Source organism: Ziziphus jujuba, chromosome 6 (genome assembly GCF_031755915.1).
Source record: "Ziziphus jujuba cultivar Dongzao chromosome 6, ASM3175591v1".
NCBI classification, from domain to species: Eukaryota; Viridiplantae; Streptophyta; class Magnoliopsida; order Rosales; family Rhamnaceae; genus Ziziphus; species Ziziphus jujuba.
The window spans coordinates 24,783,602-24,805,481 of NC_083384.1; the positions used below are offsets into that span (position 1 = coordinate 24,783,602).

Genomic DNA, 21,880 nt, shown 5'->3' on the forward strand with positions numbered 1-21,880 from the left:
ATGGATTAAAAGTTCCATCATATATAAATGAAACTATTAACATATATGTACATATATTATCTAATTTATTCATATGGATCCACCATTTGAAATTGCAAAAATATGTCATAGTTTATCCTTCTAATTTTTTTAAATATATATTTGGTGGTTAAAATACTTTAGAAACAATTTTTGAAGCTAAAAATATATATATATATATATTATATTTTGTAAATTAAGCTCAAAATATATGGTGATAGATGAAGAAGAAAACGACCTATATATGCAGTAATTTTAGCCAGTAGCAAAAGAAAGAAAGAAAAAAAAAAGTTTATAATAATAATTAGCTTTAGGAGATAAGTGCTTAGGAGGACTATGTGGAATTTTGAAAAATTTATGACTAAAATATTACTGTGTATATTATGCTTTCATAAAATATTATAATAATGAGGTTAAACATACAGAGAGAACGAAAGAAAGAAAGAGAAGTGGGGACCACCCATCCACCGCCCATAAGCACGCAGTCCTATCGAAACCCCCCAAACCCCAAACCCCCATCCCCGATCTATTTTTCTCTCTCGCCATCTCTCTCAATTCTAACCCTAACTCCTGCAACAACAAAGAGAAGGGGGAAAAAAAAAAAAAAGAAAAAAAAAAGCCCTCCAATATTACTACCAAAACCCACAAAATCCTCCATTAACTCAAGCACTTTTGAGACAAGAAGATGAAGAAGAAAGATGGTGGCAAATTCAGCTCAGAATTCCATGGCTGATTCCAAAACTCCTGTCCTCTCTTCTCTTTCTCAAGGCTAGCTAAAGCTTATACTAGCTAGTATTAATTTTACTTTCATATACAAAGGTAAACCAAAATCTTAAGAAGATGGAGACCCATAAGTACTAGTTTTCTTTATTCTTTGTATAAGCCCCCTCTTTTGCAATTTCCCTTTTTGTTTCTCTTTTCAATTTTTACAACCCTTTTTAGTAGCACTCCATTATTTTGGGTTCTCTAATTTGCTTAGCTAGGTTCTCTGTATGTGAACAAGTGATATACCCAAAAAAAAAAAAAGAAAAAAAAAAGAAAACAGTTTTGCAAAGAAACAAAATAAAGAAGCAAAGCATATGGATGCCCATTCTCTTCCTCCTCCTTTCCATACAAGAGATTTCCATCTCCATCACCAACAGCAACCATTCCATCACCAGCAACAGCAGAATTCCGAAGACGAACAGACCGGCAGCAGCGGCCTAATAAACAAAGCTCAGAAAAGGGAAAGAGATGACAACAATGACAGCGGGAACGGCAACGGAGATGACACGGACCTCGCCGTTGGTGCTGGTGGTGAAGGCGAAATGACAAGAAGACCAAGAGGTAGACCGGCGGGATCCAAGAACAAACCAAAACCGCCAATCATTATCACCCGGGACAGTGCCAACGCTTTGAGAACCCATGTCATGGAGATTGCTGACGGCTGCGATATCGTCGAAAGCGTTTCTACCTTCGCTCGCCGCCGGCAGAGAGGTGTGTGTATCATGAGCGGTACCGGAACCGTCACTAATGTTACTCTTCGCCAACCGGCTTCGCCGGGGGCAATCGTGACTTTACATGGAAGATTCGAGATCTTATCTCTATCCGGCTCGTTCTTACCGCCGCCTGCTCCGCCGGCCGCGACGGGATTGACTATATATCTTGCAGGAGGTCAAGGACAGGTTGTTGGGGGAAGTGTGGTGGGAACGCTGATTGCGTCGGGACCGGTTGTGATAATGGCAGCATCATTCAGCAACGCAGCATATGAAAGGCTTCCACTCGAAGACGACGAAGCTCCGCTTCCAATGCAAGGAGGAGGAAGCATTGGGTCTCCTCCCGGGGGAAGTGGAGTTGGACATCAGCAGCAGGCAGCGCAGCAGCAGCAGCAACAGCAGCAGCAGCAGCTATTGGGTGGCGGTGATGGGAATACAAGTGCTCCCCTCTTTCATGGATTGCCTCCTAATCTTCTCAATTCCATTCAAATGCCAGCTGAAGCTTATTGGGCTACCGGCGGTCGTCCTCCTTTCTAAACAATTGGCCTACCAGCGGTCTTCCTTCTACAATGTTCGACAATTATATATTCAAGTTCAACTTGTTATCCATGCCATCCACATATCATCCAAAATCCTTCAGTCTTACCAAACCATGTAGCTAGCTATGTATATGTACATATATATGGCTAGAAGAATTTGGATTATTGAGCTTTGATCAGCAGGTTATTTTATCTGTTCCTTCTTTTTTTTTTTTTTTTTTCCCCCCTTGGTTTTTCGTGTTAATTTGATTATGGTTTAGATGATGATGATTATATGCTTTAGATGTTGATTATTCGAGGAGTATTATGTATATTTCATGGGATTCTTCAGTGAGTTTTGAACTTATATATTTTTCTTTTCTCTTTTTTTTCAAAAATAATTTGCTCTTTGTTTTTGTCATTTGAAAGGAAAAAAGAAAGCAGAAAATGAAGAACTATGGAGCCAATTAAGATGGTTAAAATAAAAACACAAGCCTGCAGTGAAGTAGAAATAAAATTAATCAATCCTGTCATTCTGGTTTCTTAGTTCATGTTATTATTATTATTATTATAATTATTTGTTCATAATTTTCTGTCAGTGTATTCTAGGTTATTTTGTCATGTTAGTTTGCTTTACACATATTAAGTAGTGGCCGTCGAAGATCACATATATATTTTAAATGCTTCCTTCCTCATTCATCGCAAACAAATTAAATTCCTTAATCCATTATTTTTTATGCATGGAATATAAGGAAACACCAGGGGAATCAACCCCTTCCCAACTACATACATATATATATATATATATATATATATATCAATCTTGAATATTTGAATGTTTGAATCTTGGTATCAAAGAAGGTTAAGAATGGAGTGTATATATATATATAGGTAAATGAAGGTGTTCAATATATACGAAACTGGTAAATTTCTTGCTAATTTTGCATTAATGATCTCATAAGTAGTTAACCTATATATAGCTAAATATAGGTACATTCAGTGAGAATGTTGAGCATATAATGATAGCATAATTATTGGTTTTGATGGTATTTTGTGCTACTCTAAATATATTATTTATAAGGTGAGGAAGTAGTTAATTAATAATTAAGTTATATAACAAGGTGGTGAGAGAGAGTTTTGAAACTATATATGATAAGCATGGCGTGGTGGCCAAGTAGTAACTAATAACTAGCTATAAGGAGAAGCAAAGAGGTATGGGGCTTTAGAGTTTCCATGTGTTTCTTTTTTTTTCTTTCTTTCTTTTTTATTTTCTTTTTTTCTTTTTTTCTCTCTTTTCTTTTTTTCAATTTTCTTCTAGAAAAAATGGGCTTTGGATTTTGGAGACATGAAAATATTTGGGTACTGGTATACACGTGCATTGCCCAGATGAAGCTCCTTTTCGAGGCAAACAACATCAAACAACAACACTTCCATTAAAAGCCCACAACTTCGAGCCTTAAAACCCCCCCTCTTTCTCTCTTTCTCTTTCTCACTCTCTTTCACTCTCTCTCGGGTTCAGAGAATATAGGATTCGGAAGCTGTTCTGGAACTCTCCCTCTTTATCTCCTATTGGTTGCTTTTTCTTCCAAACCTAGTTATATACAACCTTAATCAGCCTATCCATTCACCAATCTTTCATTCTTTCTATTCTTTCTTAGCTATTATTCAACTTTTTGCTTTATTAATTATTCTTCCTCTCTTATCCTTTTGTTGCTCACCTTAATTTATTAAATTAATCACTCCTAATTTATATATTACATTTTTTTTTTTTTGTTAAGTTGACTCTCAACAAAGAATATATTTACATTAGAGAATATATAAATTATATTACCTAATTTGTTTTCTATGTCGATTTCTTTTAGTCCTGTGTGGATGCAAAGGTTTTGTTGTTAAGAGCTTATATCTTGCATCATATATAAATATATATATGATGTACTTATGTTTAATTATACGCACTTTGAGCTATATAAGTAAAAATGAGAAGAAAATGTAATTTTAATTTTTAAGTTGAATATTTACCTAGTAACTAATTTTCAAATGCCAGGCATAGAAATTCTACATCTGTTTGTTAAATCACCACTAGTTGTCCATCATCAAGGCTCTTATAGAGTGTTAAATCATCACTGTCTGAAAAATCATAGCTAATAGAAAGTGGGTTCAATAATATATATCAAATATATTTTCCAATATAATGTTAGCAAAATTTTATAGTACGGACGGTTCATCTGCGGATTTCAATATTGAAGATAGTGATTGAAGAAACCGTTGTCAATATCTATTTCTATGTGATAATATTAACGACGATATCTTCAAAAATTGTCATCAGATTTCGATGATAAAAATATGCGGACATCTGCTCCATAAATAGACTATATAATGTTAATCCCATTCTTGAAAGTACTCAACCACTTGATGATAAAATGCTGATAAACAAATTATAAATGGATTTGTTAGTTTCTGAATCCTTTCTCTTGAGATAAACATGTTGGTGTAACTTTAATAATGAGTATGTTTTCCTTTCCATTTGTTTTTGTCCATTCTTAGTTTGTTTCTGCATAAGATTCTCTATTAGTTTATCAAATCCTGGACATGATAACCACCAAAAAAAAGAGAAAAACTCGGAAAATCATGTATTCGCTGATTCATTGATTAATTGTTGTATTCATTCTTTGTATCCCTCAGAAGGGCATCTCTTTCCTTTGCGAAATGCTTTCTTTGCCTACTTAAAATTGGCTGGCAATACAAGTCGCGAGCTTCCCTGGCAATTCAATAAGAGAGATTCATACCCACATCAACTTTTAGAATTTCTGTTTTCTTTGCAACTAAAAAAAGGCCTAATTTTTAAGTTCCCAAAGTCATAAATATTTAATTAAAAAAAAACTTATATCACCAATTTTTGTCCTTATTAATTATATTACTAAGACCTTTAACATAATTTCTAAATGTTGGTTTTGCGTTTTGAGATTGAAGAACTTCTAAAATTGTTTAAATAAACTTTCTGAAAGAGCTTAAAAACCAAAATTAATAATGTATAACTTTTATGTAGCTCTTTTAAAAAATTATAAATTCTAAAATAATATTTCCATCTTTTGAAACTCAAAAGCAGCTTTTAAAAGAATTTGACAAGTTTTCTAAAAAAGCATTAAGCTTCTATAAGAGTTTGAAACCAAAACACATGTAGTGTAACTTTTCACGAAACTGTTTTGAAAAAGCAAAATCAAAAAGCTTTCTATCACACTACTGCAAAATGCGGTGGTAACGTTGGCTTATGGAAAAATTGGGGAGGAAGATTCTTTCCTTATCGTGGCTAGAGGTTGCATCAATAGTTCCACTCACATAAATTTAAAAATCTCAGTTTAATTTGCTTTACAAGAGAGAGACAAGAAAAGCTTGTTTATCCCTTTTTTCTATTTATTTTTCATATACAAATCAATATACAAATGGATTAGAAGCTACAGGGTCACAAAGTACAAATATGAATGAGACTAGAGTGATAAATAACATATAACATTTGTCAACAAAACTTAGGGTGTAATCCAACTACACATATTAATGCTATAACAAAAAACCAAAACGGACAAGCTCATTGACAACTTCAGCAACAACACAGCTGGCAGCATCACACCCTGGAAGAATTCCTTTTTGTTTGACAGCAGAAATCAATCCTACCCTTTGAAATTTTGCTATAGGCTTAATAAATGTTTGCCACATTTCCTCACCTTCAAACTATTTTCCACAAAACTCATCAAAAATCGATCCTCAACCGCCTCAATTCGGCTTGGAAAGTAGGACTGGAAGTTAGAGTTTTATGTGCAAGAGTTCTTATGTCTTCTCGTGAACAGTCTCGCATGATGCGAACTAACTCCCACAAGGCACCTCCACTGATCATGTCTTTAGCATTCACTTCTGCATATTAATGTAAATACAAAGGTTTTCAACCAAGAATCTAGAGGAGATTGCTTGTTTATGCTCAAGAGACAAAAAAAATTTACCATGTTGTGCCAGGTGGCAGAGCGCAAGCTCAATATGGCGCCTGATAGGTGAGGCTTCGTTGTTAGCATTCTGCACAATCCATGGAAGTGCACCATCATCGATCAAAAGAGACCTTCCAGACTTTATCCCTGAATCAATGAAGAATTATTTTAACCATGTATGCTATGTCAACTTTTTGGTATTTTCTTTTTGTCAACATGAATCACAAAAAATTTATGAAATAATGCTGAACTATTACAGCTTAGTTTACATCACATGAGAAACAAAGGAACAGTTTTTGAAGAAGTCACATTTGACTTTTTTACCTTGCGTGGATGCTCTAGACTCGCATTTTGCAAAGTTTGCAATTCCACGAGCAACTTGTGCAAGAACATCTGGATGTCCACATCTGACCATTCCTAGCAATGCCTTGACACCACCTTCACCTCTTAGTTTTGTCTGCAATTTATCTGGATGATGCAAGTTTAATTTTATTAGTTAGAGCAAGATGCCTATTAAGACACTAGCTTTGAATTGATTTTCATTTGATACCTATTAAGACACCATTTTACAGTTTTCCAGTTCAGATGAAGTTGTTTTAATATTAACAACAGCATTAGAGAGAGAGAGGGGGGGGGGGGGGGGGGGGGGGGGGGGGAAATCCCCTACTTCATCAATACTTTCAATAGTTTCACTTGTTCAGGCAGATCTTACTTCTATGCATAAGTGGTCCTTCTTTTGTGACAACACTCAATTAAAAATAAATTTTAGTGAATGATCGGTTCAGGTTTCCTTGAATAATTCTTCTATGGTAATACATTTTTAAACTTTAATATGTCAACCAGTTTCCCTGTATTACATGTGAATTCATGAAAAAGGTAATAAACAAGGTAACAGGTAATTTTAATGAAATTTGAAAAAGATAAAAATGAATGTTAACGAAGGCAGTTTACCATTGCCACAGAGATTAGCAATGGCTCCGGCAACCATTCGAAGAGTTTGTGGATCTTCAGCATGGGCTGCTGTCATTGCTAACAAATTAATTCCTCCTTGAGCCATTATAAGCTCCTGGTTGGTTTCTGATAAGAAACGCACAATAAGATCAGAGCCCAAAACAGTGATTTTCTTAGCCAAGTCTATGGCATATTCCAAAACCCTCAAGTTGTTGATGGAAAAAGCATTACCATTCATTGCAAGATTCGCAATTGCACCTGCTGCAACTCTATGTATGGTCTCATCTTCAGAGCTTTGAAGCAGCATCAGCAAGGATGTAAGACCGCCTGCTTGTACAATCTTCTCCTGATTTGTTTCTGCACAGATTACATAAATGACACTTCTTTTATACAAAAACAGAGCTTTGTTTAACATAGTATAGTATCTAATTTGAAAATCTGACAGAAAGTAAACCTCATGTTTGTAAAAAGACATCCAATGAATTTATTAAGTGAAAAAACAGACAAACTCAAAATCAATCGCATTTAGAGCAAAAGGAAAAGATGGAGTCCGCCCAAATTCTGAGTTCTTAAACTAGTCTCTCATAACTAATCTTTCAGTAAGAAATTTTGATTTAATATACTATGGCCTCCTGGAATACTATATATATATATATATATATATAAACATTAACCTAGTTGAACTATGAAAATATAACTTGCATTAAATTTGATCAGCCAGAATGCTAGTCTACTAAGAGTTTATAGCAAATGATGGATATTTTTTACACCATTCAACTTTGTCTCATCTCACAGATAGAAATCTTATGAGCTCTTGTCTGCCACTAATTTTCAAATGATTTATTCCAATTATTATAAGTTACTTCTTAATTATAAAGAAACCCAAAATTAAATCTTATAATTAACATACATGATGCATTAAAAATATTGCTTTTTGTATTCTTTTTTTCAATTCATGCTATTATTCCCTATTTCCCTGGTCTTCTTGAATGAAGAATGAGAAAGTTTAGAGAAGATGTGAGTAATCCTAGCAGAATCACAGACACTAAGCAGCACATGGGGCAATTATATAACAAACTTGCGATGCAAAAGCATACAAGCTTAAAGAAGATAAACACAGGAAAGTAATAAAATTTCACCTTCAGCTGCAAGATTTGCAACAACTTTAACAGCATGAACACGGACATCAGCATCCTCTGCTTCTAGCAAAGACAATATCTTTTGCAACCCCACTGCACTAACATTGTCTTTCATTAGTTAATTTGAAAATAGAAATATGCAACTAAACTTTAAGAATAAAAAAACATTACTTAGCAAACGAACAAAGCACAACCTTGTTCAAAAAGTTTAGCTATTGATGCTTTCTCTTCAGTTCCAGACTCTTTGAGCTGTGGAGACCTAACTTGTGTCATAAGAGAATCTAGACCACCAAGAACTTTAACAGGCCCACCCCTCTCAAGTCTTCTGCTTGTCTATGAACATACCAGGAGAGACCAAAATAAACATTCTCTGATCAGAAGCATCGTGGTACAAGAAAACTTTAATTATCCAACAAGATCATATGCTCACCATTTCTCACCATTTCATCAATACTTCACAAACAAGGATTTCTATGGTCAAAATATATTTTTTATTTTGAAGTTCTAGACATCAATACCTCAAAACTTGTTATAGATTCACAAGAAAAATCAAGACAAAATTACTTCAGACAAAGAATTGAATTTCAATGAACAAATCTTCTTAAAATAGAAAAAATAGGAGCTGAACAATTTCTTTCTAAAGAAGGGTTTTAATGAAATAATTAATTGCATGGGAATTTATCCATCCTGGAAAAGAAGATTAGCAAAATTTTTTTAATAAGAAACTTAAAAAGAAGAAAAAGAACAGGCCTGGTGGACTTCTGGACCTGAGCATCTTAAGGTAATAAATATATGGAAGTGATATTGATGCAAATATGCAGAAAAATATTTGAGGAAATATCAGTGATAGATTACCCCTCAAAGTCTTAAAATGTGATCTAAATTATAGATAAAATACTAAACAATTTCAAAATGCAGCTTACCTCATCAGCTTCAAAACTTAATTGCAATAACTGAGTTTGTAGCATTGCTATTTCTCCTTCAAGTTTCTCTTTTTGACGTTCCTCATCTTCCAGCATCTTGCGAAGTTTTAGTATTTCAGTATTTCCAGCTGCCTAGTACATCAGAACAATTGCTTTTACACACAAGGCTCAATAGATAAGACTGAAAATGTGGTTTCAAGGGAGAGTAAGTAGAGAAAATAATGAACAAATAGTTATGCAAGACACACCTCTGCCCTTTTCCATTCAGAGACTTGACTTTTGAGATTAGTGACTTCCTCTTCAGCAGCCTTCCTTAAAAGAGTCTCTTTCTGAAGCAGTTCTTTTAGCTCATCAACTTCCTTGGCGGCAGACAAATTCTGCATAAAAGAAAATTTTGGCGAATTTTAAGACATAATTCAACATTATTAGCTATAAGACAGGGGAGGGTGAGGAGGGGAAAAAAATCAACTCCGTCCACAAAGGACAAGAGTTCTAATTCTTAAAAAATAAGCATACAGTGAACTGGGGAAAACTTAAGGATGCAAAAACACCTAAAAACCTAAATGGGTGAAAGAAAGCCAACAGCCTTTGTAATACAGAATCCATATCTAAATTTTGATATGGTTTTAGAGCAAGTTTTAAAAACTGTAGATCTAATGATTGCCTCCACCCATTCCATAAGATGCTAGGAACACATAGCCGCATCCTTAGAAATATCTGTCCAAAAATCATGCTTATTATAAGTAAGATTGAGATGGTGAAATACGCAACGTTATTTTTTCCATAAATTTTTCTTGGAGTAGAAACATCTACCATATAGATATAACATAAATGTTGACAAAGTCTAAACAAATAGCATATTTTTATATATACTATGGACCTTAATAAATGACATGATATACAATCACATAATTAGAATACCTCTTTGTTAGACATCAGATTAGAGGAATCATCTTTGGGTCCGTAAGTGCCTTTCTCACTGCCATAACTTCGTTGGTTCATCAATAACTGCTCTTCAAGCTTCTTTATTGATTCCTTGTATTCTTTCTGATATTTCAGTCTTTCCTTCTACATGTTAATGGATTACAATAAACAATATAAACCAACTCAGCATACTAATTAAATCATAATCAGTTAACAAACAAAAATCATGTGGTATGCAAATTAATAGATATACAAAAAGGTATGTCAAGTGGAGAATCACAAAACAAAAAAAAAAAAAAAAAAAAAAAAAAAAAAAAAAAAAACAAAACAAAACAAAAGCAAAAACAAAAAAAAAAAAAAAAAGGGACAAAGTGCTAACCAAATGCTATTTGAAACAATAGGCATTTTGAAAATTGTTTACAACAATAATATATGCTTATCAGAACTGTACAGCTGTGTGAATGTTTCTTAGATTTCTTGAGGAAACCGTACACATACACACAGAACAAATTGAACTGTATCAAGAGAAAATGTACACATGCAATAGACAGCAATTATCATGTGAAAATATAGGAAATCTCCAAAATAACTACATGGCTCATGTCATACATTACCAACTTAAAGTTATAAGCCTATGATAAAGACTTTCTCACACATACGCAAATCACACATGACATATAAAAATGCAATGCCCAAGCTCGTAAACTTCCTGATAATATTCATAAAAGCATTTACCTCCAGTGCATCTGCATAGTTCCTTTCAGATTCAGAAATCTGATTTTGAGCTTGTATGCTTATTCTTTGAATTTCATCCTCGAATGCCTTCTGCTGCCTTTCATGTTCCGCAATGAGTTTGTCTAATTGTATATCTAGTCTTCTAGACAAACTTTTGTAGTCAAATTCTTCCTTCAATTTCAACATGTTTTCCACCTTCATCGCCTAAAATAGGACATAATATTAGCATCATCTAGGAATCAGATCATGAAATTTAATATTATGTATTCTCAATGCATTCCATTATGTACTTAAAGTGGCTGTCAATCACACAAGAGATCCAAGCATGGAACAAAGATCAAGAAAAAAACAGTATTGACTAGATGATTTTAATGCAAACATAGAATTCCGCTAATAATGACCATACAAACTGGTCTAGTGCAATATCTTCAAGTAAAAAGTAACAGGAAGAAATTTTGAAACACACCCGCTGACCGAACATTATAGTACTAGCTGTCTCTCCTCGATGACGTGGGGATGGACCAATGGTAATAACCAGCGAAGTTCTTGCTGTGCCTGTAAAGTTAACCCATTGCCAAGCAATGCATATTGCAACATAGATACATTACAAATTCGGAAAAATCAACATCCATGCCATAGATGGCAATTTAACAAATGAAATAATACTGCAGCAATAATAGTTCACAGAAAAACTGTATTTTCTATTCCACCATAAGATCTTAATAAGGTCTCTTAAAAATCAAGAATCTTATTCTGAGGCGTATAATTTCACTAGACTTATGAGGGAAAGGATGCCAAAACAAAGAAAGTCTCATCAAATTCAATAGTGTTCACATCTATTAGAGGAACAAATTCAGAGGTGATTAAAAAGCAGAAACCATGACAGAAAGAAAAATTTTATTTCAGATATTACACCTCCAAATGAATCCCGAAGCAGTCTCGTGAGCTTTGAATCCCGAACTGGAACATGTGGACTATTCTCAGCCAGTGCATTAATGCATTTACCTAATGCACTTAAGGAGAGATTGATTGATTTGGCTTCCTCTAATGTATGTCCTTCACTTCCTGCAAAATGAATTTTTAACAAAAACCTTACTTGAATGTGATAGATAAAACTGAAGAGTATAATCTCTTCAAGACATATCCTCCCCCACACACCTGACTTGTCAATACGCTCTGAACCAGCAAGGTCCACTACAACTAACTTGCCCTTCCGAACAAGAGGAGGCTTTAGAGTTTTAATCATGTGAGAACTGTTACCATTTTCATTTAAAAGAGTCGGATCTCTTCCTTTCACAGATCTCTTAACGTGTACCTGTAGCAGTAGCTTATTATCAGAGCTCATACAATAGCTGCCAATATCCTACTCCAACTTTCAAATGCCCGACCATCATGAAAACAATAGTCACCCAATAAACCTACCATTAAAATTGCATGGCTACGTGAAGATTCCGTGTTTAATTTCGTGTTTGCAGCAAAACGATGAGCTTCTCCTACTCTTAGTAGTTCAATAAAGCTCTGTTGGTCCCTAATTTCAACTAGGCTAGCCCCAGGGACTGAAACATCTCCAGTTTTTGGGTCTTCCAAAATGGATATGTTATCATTTGCAGGATCAAGAAGGTCCTGTATGGTCTCCATATAAAGCTGCAAACATGCATTAGAATAAGGACATTAAGAAAATCATCAAGTTTGTAATAACATTCCAATGTTCAGCAAATTCTTCAGAACATGAAACAATCAATTTCAAAGTCAAATTCACTGAATATTACAAAAGCAGTAAACAAGTAATAATGTAGCTTTTTTGACAAAGGAAAAAAAACTTTATAGTCTTATCAATACTTGAATGACCAAAATACCCATAATTAATTTTTTCTTTTTTATTTTTAAAATTTGTATCTTCTTTTTCCTAATCCTCTTGAACCAGTAGACCAATATGGCACTGAAGGAATGCCAGCCACCTATAGAGGACCAACATCAAACCTCTTTAGTTCGTTTGATTTCTCAAATGATTTAAATTAATTGTGCAACAGATGCTACATTTTAAGATTTTGGGGAATTGGAAGCAGTCAAAATGTAGGACTAGTAGACAATGAATTCAATCTTTTATGAGTTTATACTTTTATGGGCGTATGAAGCAATTAATTCAGTCTTTTATGGGTTTATACTTTTATGGCCGTATGAAGCAATTTTGAAGAATAGGAAGGGTAAGAGCTTTTGAACACAATTGAAGCTACAACCAATGCAGCAGTAGTCTCTGCTGCAATATGAAACCCTAAATTTTGAGGCTGGGGGCATGGTTGTAAAGCTCTAATGGTCCGAGAAGGCTTGGGGGAGCCATGAAATTCAAAGTGAAAAATATTTAATAAGAATATTATAGGAATTTGAAAATTATGAGACTGCATAAAGTTATTTTTGCAATGCAACTAGTACTTCTCATAATAATGAGTGAAATTGTCCAAAAGATAAACAATAATGAGAAAAGATAAAATCGGCTTCGAAAGGCCAACAACCTGCAAATAGGAAACTGAGATAGAATCTGTCTCAAGAGAAATATCTGCTAAAATATCCTCCATAGCGCGAACCATTATACCACGAGCAGCTGTGTCTTCCTCTCCAAGTCGTCCAAGAGTATACGTTTTGCCAGTGCCAGTCTGACCATATGCCATAACCGTCCCATTATAACCATCTAGGACACTCTGGAGAGGCAAATTACAAAATAGCATGTCAATTAAAAGAAGTTCCACTAAATATATCGAATAAACATAAACTTACTTCATGTGCCAAGATATGAAACAAGAGGTGAAAGCAATTGCTGGATTTCAATGTAGAATCAGAAAGACAAGCAACTGATGCAAACTAAAGCACGTGGACCAAATGGACAGTATGACTTAGTTCTGGCTTCTCAGAATGAAGAACAATAACAATTCCTTTTCAAAAAAACACTCCATACTATATCAAAGAATATAATAAATAACAGTTGTGCACATCAAACTCCATTTTATGTATATAACTTGGATCTAAACTACAGAACCTAAGCTATTATCAGTCATTTACAAATAATCACCATCCAGAAAAAGAAAATGTAACATTAAGAATTTTCAATTTCAGAATACAAAAGCTGGAGACCTAAGAGAGAACAAAATGGTAAATGAAGTTGATGTTTCATCTATGCATACCTCCACAACAGGCTTTGCAACAACTTCATAAACACGTTTTTGTGATGCAAATTCTGTGAGCACCTCATCAAACTCAAATGTATCAGAGTCCCAATTGTTTTTCCGGAGTTTCAACCTTTTAAGCTGAAATAGAGAAAATAACAAAAATCACTTTATCATGACCATTGAAAATTAATTTAAATACACAAGAAAAAGAAGAAGATCAAAGGAGCTATCCAAAAAGTTAGTCGTCAATGACGCAGAACACCTCTGGTTGTAATTCTACACAATCAGCAAAATCAGCATCTGCTACTTTTTCCTCTGCATTTCTTGGTCTTAATCTTACAGCCACTCGAACCCTTCCTAGAACTACATCCAAGTAATGAAACATTAAGTAAGAAAGTGAAACTACATACTACAATTTGTTAGAATACAGCATAGAGAGAAGAATCCAAAATAGGGAACCCTTTGTATTAAGAAAAATACAACTTGGGTAACCTAACCCCTAAATAATATTGATTTGAATATAATGATCATCATTTTAGCATAAAACCTAACTTTTCTCCTTAACAAACAGAAGACTTCCCACAGAGAACTTCAATTTGAATTAGCATTAAGCAGAGGTTTCGCACAAAAGATTCACTATTTGCAAAAATTGAAAAACATTTTCTCTTTTTTTCCTTTTTAATTAAAAAAAAAAAAAAAAAAAAAAGAAAAAAAGAAGAAGGAAACAACACAAAACAAAAGGGCAACATTGACAACAGCTCTATATCTCATTTTCCATTTCTGGGTATACAGATGAGATGATCATGGTATTAGTAAAGCCTCCGCTCACGAACGGAGGTTCCAGCAATACACATAAATCAGCCAATCCACTAAGTACCACACAAGTTCATCCTTGAAAGATCAAAGTAGTAGACTGAAAAGATACCATTTTCTACAAGCAAATAATTGCAGACAACCAAAAAAAAAAAAAAAAAAGGTAATTTTCGTCCATCCAGAAATACATCTACATCAGCCTCAAGCAATTCAATTTCATGGGACGATAAAACGTACCTACCTTAGATAAAAAGTGATCATCTTAAACAGTTATTCAATATTCAACAATTTCATTGTATAACATATTGAAAGCATCTTTCTTTTTACAACGTATTTTTTTGCTCCAAAAGCAAGAAAAAAAATGCTCTACTACCAAATGGCAGTGCCTAATTTTTAAGGATTTATTCAATATTCAACAATAAAACCCATTGAAACAATGCATACGTTCATACTCAAATCTATACCAATAGTACGAAATGCGTCATAAAAGATCTTATTCTCTTAGCCACACAATGAACCTGAAATTCACATTCTTCAGCCACCAAAAACATAACAAAACCAGAAACCAACCTCCAGCATCGTCCTTGGGAGGTCCAGTAGCGCCACCAAGCGAGCCTGTACTATTCCGGCGGACCCCAGAAGCGGACAAAGGCTTAGATTTGACAACTGACTTGGTATTGGAGTTCACAGAGAGAGGTTTATCCACCTTGAGAGAGCCTCTCTGAGTTCCATTCCTGTAATTATAACCACCCGAAGTGGCCATTATATAACAAAGAGTACCAAAAACCTTCGAAGTTGGGATTCAGCAGTTTACAACAAACGCCATTGGAAAAACCCAAAAAAAAAAAAAAAAAAAAAAGTAGCTGTGAAAAATGAAAGAAACCCAGAAAAACCCAGCCCTGGAATTGAAGTTTGAAGAAAACCCAGAAAGATCTCAAGCAATGAAAAATGGTGTAGTAGAAGAAGAAAATTCAGAAGTTGTTGTAGCAATACAATCTAAGTAGCCAAATGGGTAGTGGACCCAAATCGTGTGCGATGAAAGCCAGATAATTCCGGGGCTTTCTCCTTCAATTCAATGCGTTTTGAGAGAGAGAGAGAGAGAGAGAGGAGAGTCTGGGTAGGAAAGAAAATGAAAGAAAGCTTTTTTCGATTTTGACTAAAATGGTAATTTCGCTTCTTCAAGATTCTCACACGGACTGTGTGATCGTCCCATTCATAGCTTCTGTGGGTCCGTGATCTTTCTATCCCGTGCATTTAATTTTTTATGAAAGTACGAAAATATCCTTTCTTTATTTTGAAAAAATTGGCTCGCTGTTTGATTTTGCTAAAAACCTCGATTATTAGTATACAAAACGGACCTTATGACGTGGAGGTGGTGTATTTATAGCTTATTACGCTAACTGGGATCGTGTTGTTCGTGGTAATCAGTGGTGTGGTTGACTTTTAATTGACTGAAATGCCCATCCAAATTTTCACCTTCACAACCACCCGTAAGGTTTGACTTTAAACAAACCACATTGAAAACATGATGTTTATCACTATGATATAAATTTGTATTGCTTATGTTAAAAAATACTAGTAAATATAAATATATATATGTAATCCACACATTCTCACTTGGGTATTTGGTGCTATTTTAGTTGTTCCTTTTTGGTGAAAATTTTGGTGCTATTTTAGTTGCTATTGAGGTTTTGTGATTTTACTCTACTCTTTTTGAGCTTTTTATTTGCTGTTCTTCCACTTTACTCCATTGGTTTTCTCTACGTTTTAATTTGTCAATGCTAATAGGTACATTACAAGACTAGGGTTGGAAATGCCCAAAAAAATATAGTTGGTACAAGAATATGAAGTTGTAGATTATTGAGAAAAACTATAGTACTCCATCTACTCTAAAAGAGTATAAATTCCAATTCAAAAACATATATTGGATTCACATGTCGGATTCACTTTATTGTGAGTATACCTACTTCTAAAATACTTAAGATTTACTCTTAGATTATAATTTAACAAGTTTTAAAAAATAATAGTGCTGTGCTACAAGACCCAAGTTGAAATTGGCGAAGATGTGGCCATAATGATATTATTTTCTCAGTTAAAAAAATAATATAATCTAAATGCTACAAGACCCAAGTTGAAATTGGAGGAGATGTGGCAATAATGATATTATTTTCTCAGTTAAAAAATTAATATAATCTAAATGCTATTTAAATTCTTAAAGAAACTAATAAAATAATAATTTAAGCATTTTAAATTTTTAAAATTTTGCAATTCAGACCTTCAATTTTTTAATTCAGCAATTTAACTTTGGTTTTTTTAATTTGTTATAATTTATACTTTGTATGAATTTTGATTATTGTGTTTAACAGCCATTTATGAATTTTCAAATAATAAGCTATTAAAGTGCAAAATATTAACTAGTTTTAAAATTTTGCATTTTAGTATCATTTATTTAAAAAAAAAAATGGTACAGATCCTCTGAGTTGTAACTATATTAAATTTTAAAATAAAATATATTTAAAATTTAGATTTTTAAAAGTAATTTTAAAATTTTATATTTTAATATTTTTTAATTTAAAATTTGATATAGTTTAATATCAATTATATAAGACGATTCTTAAATCCTATTAGTTAAACGACAAAAAGATTTAAATTGCAACAAATTAAAAAAATCTAAAAGTCTAAATTGCTGATTTAATAAATTGTAAAATTTTGAAAATCGGATGTATCAAAATGTAATTAATCCTAAGAAAAAAAAATGGTGTTCATAGGATTATTGTTTGAAAAAATATCATTGTGTCTAGAGATGTTGTTTAGATGCTATTGATATTTAATTAATCTACAATTTTTTATTGTACGATAGTACTACTATTTTAGTCTTGTACCATTTTATCTAGAGGGACAAAAACAAAAGGAAAAACAAATACTATTTTGAATCAACAAAAAAGGAAGGAAATTGAGCAAGGATATGATTGCTTACCTAATCTTAGGAAAGAATCATTATTCCTACAGTTGGGAAAATAATTATGCATAAAGTGCAAGAATTAATGGTATCACTGAAATCACAATTAGTACAATGTGGGGAACTTCTTTGTCAACTTCATTTATTGCCATGTTCTAAAACCATGAAAAAAAAACCTTGAGAGAGTCTGTGTGTGGTTGAGACTTTAATGTCATTAACAAGATAGGCAGTTCATAGGGCGCCAAGAGTTTGAAAATTGTACAAAAACATATAGCAATGGATGAGCACAAAAGGAAAGGCTGATTAGCAAGCTCATGAACCGAAGAAAGAGAGAAGTGAAACATGCACAGAGAGCTTTTGCATTAAAAATATCAAAAAGTTAAAAAAAGATGGAATCCTTTCGGTTATATACAGTATAAATTCCTTACAAAATTTTTGAAATTAAATGGTGCCAAAAAGATTGCATTAAATTGGATCAAATTTTGAAATATTGTCCCCCATAACCATCCTTTTTCTAAATAAAAAAAAAATTTAATTGGAACCTCTAGTTTTTTAAATTAGGCTTTATAATTTGTTAATTAAAAAGCCACCCAAAACTCATTAAAAACTAACAAAGAGAGTGAATTTGATTGGCCTTGTTATTTTTCTTTTTGATCCAATGACGGAAGTTGTTGTGGGGGACAACAGAAAAGATTATCTGTCCTACTAAAGATTATTTCATGCAGTGCATTTCTGACTCTGAAAAGAATACAAAAGAAAGCAATTCATTTTACAAAGTCACTTCCAATTACAATAATGCTACAAATTAATGACAATGGCATAGCATATATTCTAGGCTCTATAAATATACCTATATTTCTTCATTACATCATCACATGGTCTGTCAAATTTTCTTATACATAGACGCTAAATATTATGCAACCTATGAAGATGGGAAGTCCAAATCGTCCTGAGAGAAAGATGTTGATTATAGATTTTCAAGTGGTCGGAAGTTTCTGTCAAATTCTTACCTACTTAGAGATTAGTCATGAAGAATAAGTAGGATTTAAGGCATGACTATTGAGAATTTCCATTCAAGTGGTTAATATGTCGATTGATTCGGACCCCTGATTTAATTAATTTGTTAATGGGTTTTCTCAACAAAATAAAGATGATTTTTCTACCAAACAAGCCCTTTAGAAAAGTGAAAGATATTTGCTTGAGCATGGCAGCTATAGTGCTTCAAAATAGTACAACCCCCTTTTTGTGTTTGATGGTCTCTTAAATAATTAATTTGGAAAAGACTGCACAATTTTAAAGACAAAACCATAATATATACATGAGAAATATGATGTAACGAAAAAAGAAAGATAAAAAAAATACTCATCGAGTTATTTATCTATCAAAATCCTTGGGCATCTTATCAGGTCGAAAAAAATGAGAAACATTAGTTGAATTTGGAACTTGTGCTGATATAATAAAGAGTCGTCCATTTTCATGGGACACTAAAAGGAGTACTTAAAAGAAAAATGCATTAATTTTATGCAAGGGACCAGAGCACCAGTTCATAATGGTCCAAAAGTTGATATGAACATGAATATACATTGAGCAGTCAGATTTCCCACATCATATGAGTTTATATATATATGTGTGTGTGTATGTGCGTGTGTGCGATCTCTGCATAAAGTGAAATGCTCTTCGTCTTTTTTAATTCTTAGAGGCTGAATAGCCTTAAGAAAGGGGAAGAGAAAGTAGTCTTACAATTTTGATAAAGAAGACCTTCAAAATAGTGAAATATGACTGTATAGCATTAGAATCCCAATTTCTCAAAGAGAGAGAGGGGGAGAGGACAGAAGGTTTGCTCTGCTCCACCTCTCTTTTGCTTTGCTTGACTAATTCCTCACTCTTTTGCTTTGCTTGACTAAGACTAGTCAGTTCAAAAGTTATGAGTTCAGAACCAGAACAGTAGTGGTCCTTAAACTGCTTTTAGAGGGTACATGCTATATACCGTAGGATTGTCATGTAGCAGCTCCCACGCCCAAAATTCACATGAATTCTTGGCCAAATATCAATATTGCTTACTCAAACATAACATAATCTATGACAATATTAATTCACCCAAAAAAAAAAAAAAAAAAAAGCGCCATATTATTAAAAAAAGAGAAAAAAGTCTATGACCATCCATAATTGTAGCAGCGGGTTTACTCCTAGGTGGAGATTTCCGTACTCATGTTTAAAATCCTGAGTTCCTCGAGAGGTCTGGTAAATCGTACATGAATTTAAAATTAGTGCAGGGTTTTTTGCATAAGTTGAAATTACAAATATGTTATAGAAGAGAATTTTTGTGAAGCTACCTAATTGGGATTGCTTGCATTTCCTCATGCTTTCAAAGTAGCAGATTTGTAAAAGAGATTGCTGCATTTGCGAGTAGGTAGGGCCGAGTGAGTCCGAAAGAAAAGATGGGTCGACATCTTTATATTTGACTTGGACAAGAGGCACATGGTAGTGAGCAATGCAAAACTATTTTTGGGCCACAACTTTGAAGCAATTAGAACGTTGTACTAATCCATCTACACTAACTTTTTTTAGCTTTTGAAAACAATGGCTAATAAATGTGAAACAATCCCGGTTCATATTCACATAAGAAGTTTTTAGAATGATTAGAGAATCAGCAAGTGGTATCTGTGCAACCATGGAGTGGACAGTGTACTTGATTTGAATTATGGAGAAGTAAAAATTGAGATTTTTTTTTTCAACTTAATTATGTATAGTCTAAAATTAAGGTTTATTTTTTTTCTTTTTCTTTTCTCTGTTTTTATTTTTTTATTTTTAACTTAATTGTTTAGAGATTTTATTTTATTTTTTGGTTTTATTTACAATAATAATTTTTCCATCTCAATATCTCAAATATACAATATCTTAAATATAGATATAAATGATTTACCTATTAAATCAACTTTATTTGACTATAATTAGCTTATTCAGTAAGCGAACATCATTTAACCATAGTACTTTACTTATTTGAAATAATTATTAAATTTGTTAAATATTCCAATTAACTATATAAGTTTATAAATAAAAAATATTAACGATACTACAAATACCAAAATGTTTATAAAAAATAATGATCAAATTATTAGTTAGCATATATATATATATATGTATGTATATATATTAACAACTGTTGGAAAAACCAGACGTCTCTGATTGTGCGAGCGTGCCACCTTCTAAATTGAAGGAAATAGAGAAAATAATAATCATAATAATAACAATTGCAAAAATAAAATGAAATCAAACGACTGTATTTAATTGCAGGGAGCAAACAATTAAGAAGGTTCTAATGTGTTAATGATTAAAGGACTTTAATCAACTAAGAAAAATTAATAAGAACAATACTACTAATAATAAAAATTAAATCCAATAAAATAGGCGGTCTAAGGACCAATACAAAATTAAATGGTTAAAACTAAATAATAAGTGGCTTAAGGGCCAATACTAAATAAAAACTAAATAATAAGCGGTCAGAGAGCCTGTTCTATGTTGAAAACTAAAATTAAAAATGAGATGTAATAGAAGTTGAGGTCCCTTTCAATGAACAAATGAAGCTTCAATATATAGTAAGAGAAGCCACCCAAAAATCTCTTTCTTTTTCAATGTGGTATATTTGAAAACCTTTTTATTTCTAAAACCCAATTGGTTTTTCTTTTCCTAATCCATGTGGGATATTTTTCCTTGTGTTTCCTTATTACCTTGGGCCGAAAATATTGGTACAAACATTGTCCCCCCCCCCCCCCTTTGTTTCGTTAAATTAGAATAATTTGATGAAACATATAAAATTTCAATTTTTTGGTCTCAGCTTTCTGTACTAGTACCTTATGATAGCCATCGGCATGATCATGTTGGTCTTCGAATGTCTTCGCCTATGGCATTTGGTCTTCTACCCGGAGCAAAATCCCTTCGGATCATGCTTCATAGTCTCACAATCAATCATTTTTAAAATGACTTTTTCAGCAGCTCCGAAATGCATGCTCAAACCTTTATTCATATTGTTCTTGATCTTTGACTGTCCAAAGTCTCAATTAGTCTGGAGATTATAATGTCCATTCTTCCACCTAAGGTTGTTTGGTTTGGCCTGATATGGTTGAGGGACGCCATATTGATAATACTTCTGGTTACGACCCTAGTGCATAAGCGGTTGCCCCCTGGCCTGAATTCGATTTTTGTTCGGTGGAAAAACATATAGTTGGCTTTTCTTTCCCATGTCTTCAACGTGTTTCATCATTGTTGGTGCAACCATAAAGGCCTGCACTT

The 21,880-nt window shown here is 33.2% G+C and overlaps 2 protein-coding genes across 3 annotated transcripts; one reads left to right on the forward strand and one right to left on the reverse strand.

Moving 5' to 3' along the window:
* The first annotated feature begins 527 nt into the window (after window positions 1–527).
* Window positions 528–2,380, forward strand: LOC107403431 (AT-hook motif nuclear-localized protein 24). Its single transcript, XM_016010315.4, has one exon. It carries the CDS (start codon window positions 1,098–1,100, stop codon window positions 2,028–2,030), a length of 933 nt encoding a protein of 310 aa, XP_015865801.3. The 5' UTR covers window positions 528–1,097; the 3' UTR covers window positions 2,031–2,380.
* Window positions 2,381–5,389: 3,009 nt separating this feature from the next.
* LOC107403427 (kinesin-like protein KIN-UA) lies at window positions 5,390–15,758 on the reverse strand. 2 transcript variants are annotated; one of them, XM_048464293.2, is made up of 19 exons: window positions 15,202–15,758; window positions 14,081–14,181; window positions 13,834–13,956; window positions 13,168–13,353; window positions 12,080–12,301; window positions 11,816–11,972; window positions 11,573–11,722; window positions 11,124–11,212; window positions 10,658–10,861; window positions 9,920–10,063; window positions 9,247–9,375; window positions 8,999–9,130; window positions 8,270–8,408; window positions 8,076–8,168; window positions 7,168–7,293; window positions 6,937–7,062; window positions 6,310–6,453; window positions 6,004–6,132; window positions 5,390–5,917 (listed from the first exon to the last, which is right to left on the reverse strand). In XM_048464293.2, exons 1-19 carry the CDS (start codon window positions 15,392–15,394, stop codon window positions 5,757–5,759), a joined length of 2,748 nt encoding a protein of 915 aa, XP_048320250.2. In that variant the 5' UTR covers window positions 15,395–15,758; the 3' UTR covers window positions 5,390–5,756. The 2 variants fall into 2 exon arrangements, with proteins under 2 accessions (XP_048320250.2, XP_048320249.2); XM_048464292.2 differs by having other exon boundaries at window positions 9,920–10,066; window positions 15,202–15,756.
* Window positions 15,759–21,880: the final 6,122 nt, after the last annotated feature.

Excerpts from the sequence above, each read along its gene's own strand:
- LOC107403431 (XM_016010315.4), top strand. The coding sequence starts at position 1,098 with ATGGATGCCCATTCTCTTCCTCCTCCTTTCCATACAAGAGATTTCCAT.
- LOC107403427 (XM_048464292.2), bottom strand. The coding sequence starts at position 15,394 with ATGGCCACTTCGGGTGGTTATAATTACAGGAATGGAACTCAGAGAGGC. Across the intron at positions 11,973-12,079 it reads GTAGCCATGCAATTTTAATG|GTACACGTTAAGAGATCTGT; the intron begins GTAGGTTTATTG and ends CTACTGCTACAG. Across the intron at positions 7,063-7,167 it reads TGCGAATCTTGCAATGAATG|AAACCAACCAGGAGCTTATA; the intron begins GTAATGCTTTTT and ends GTTTCTTATCAG.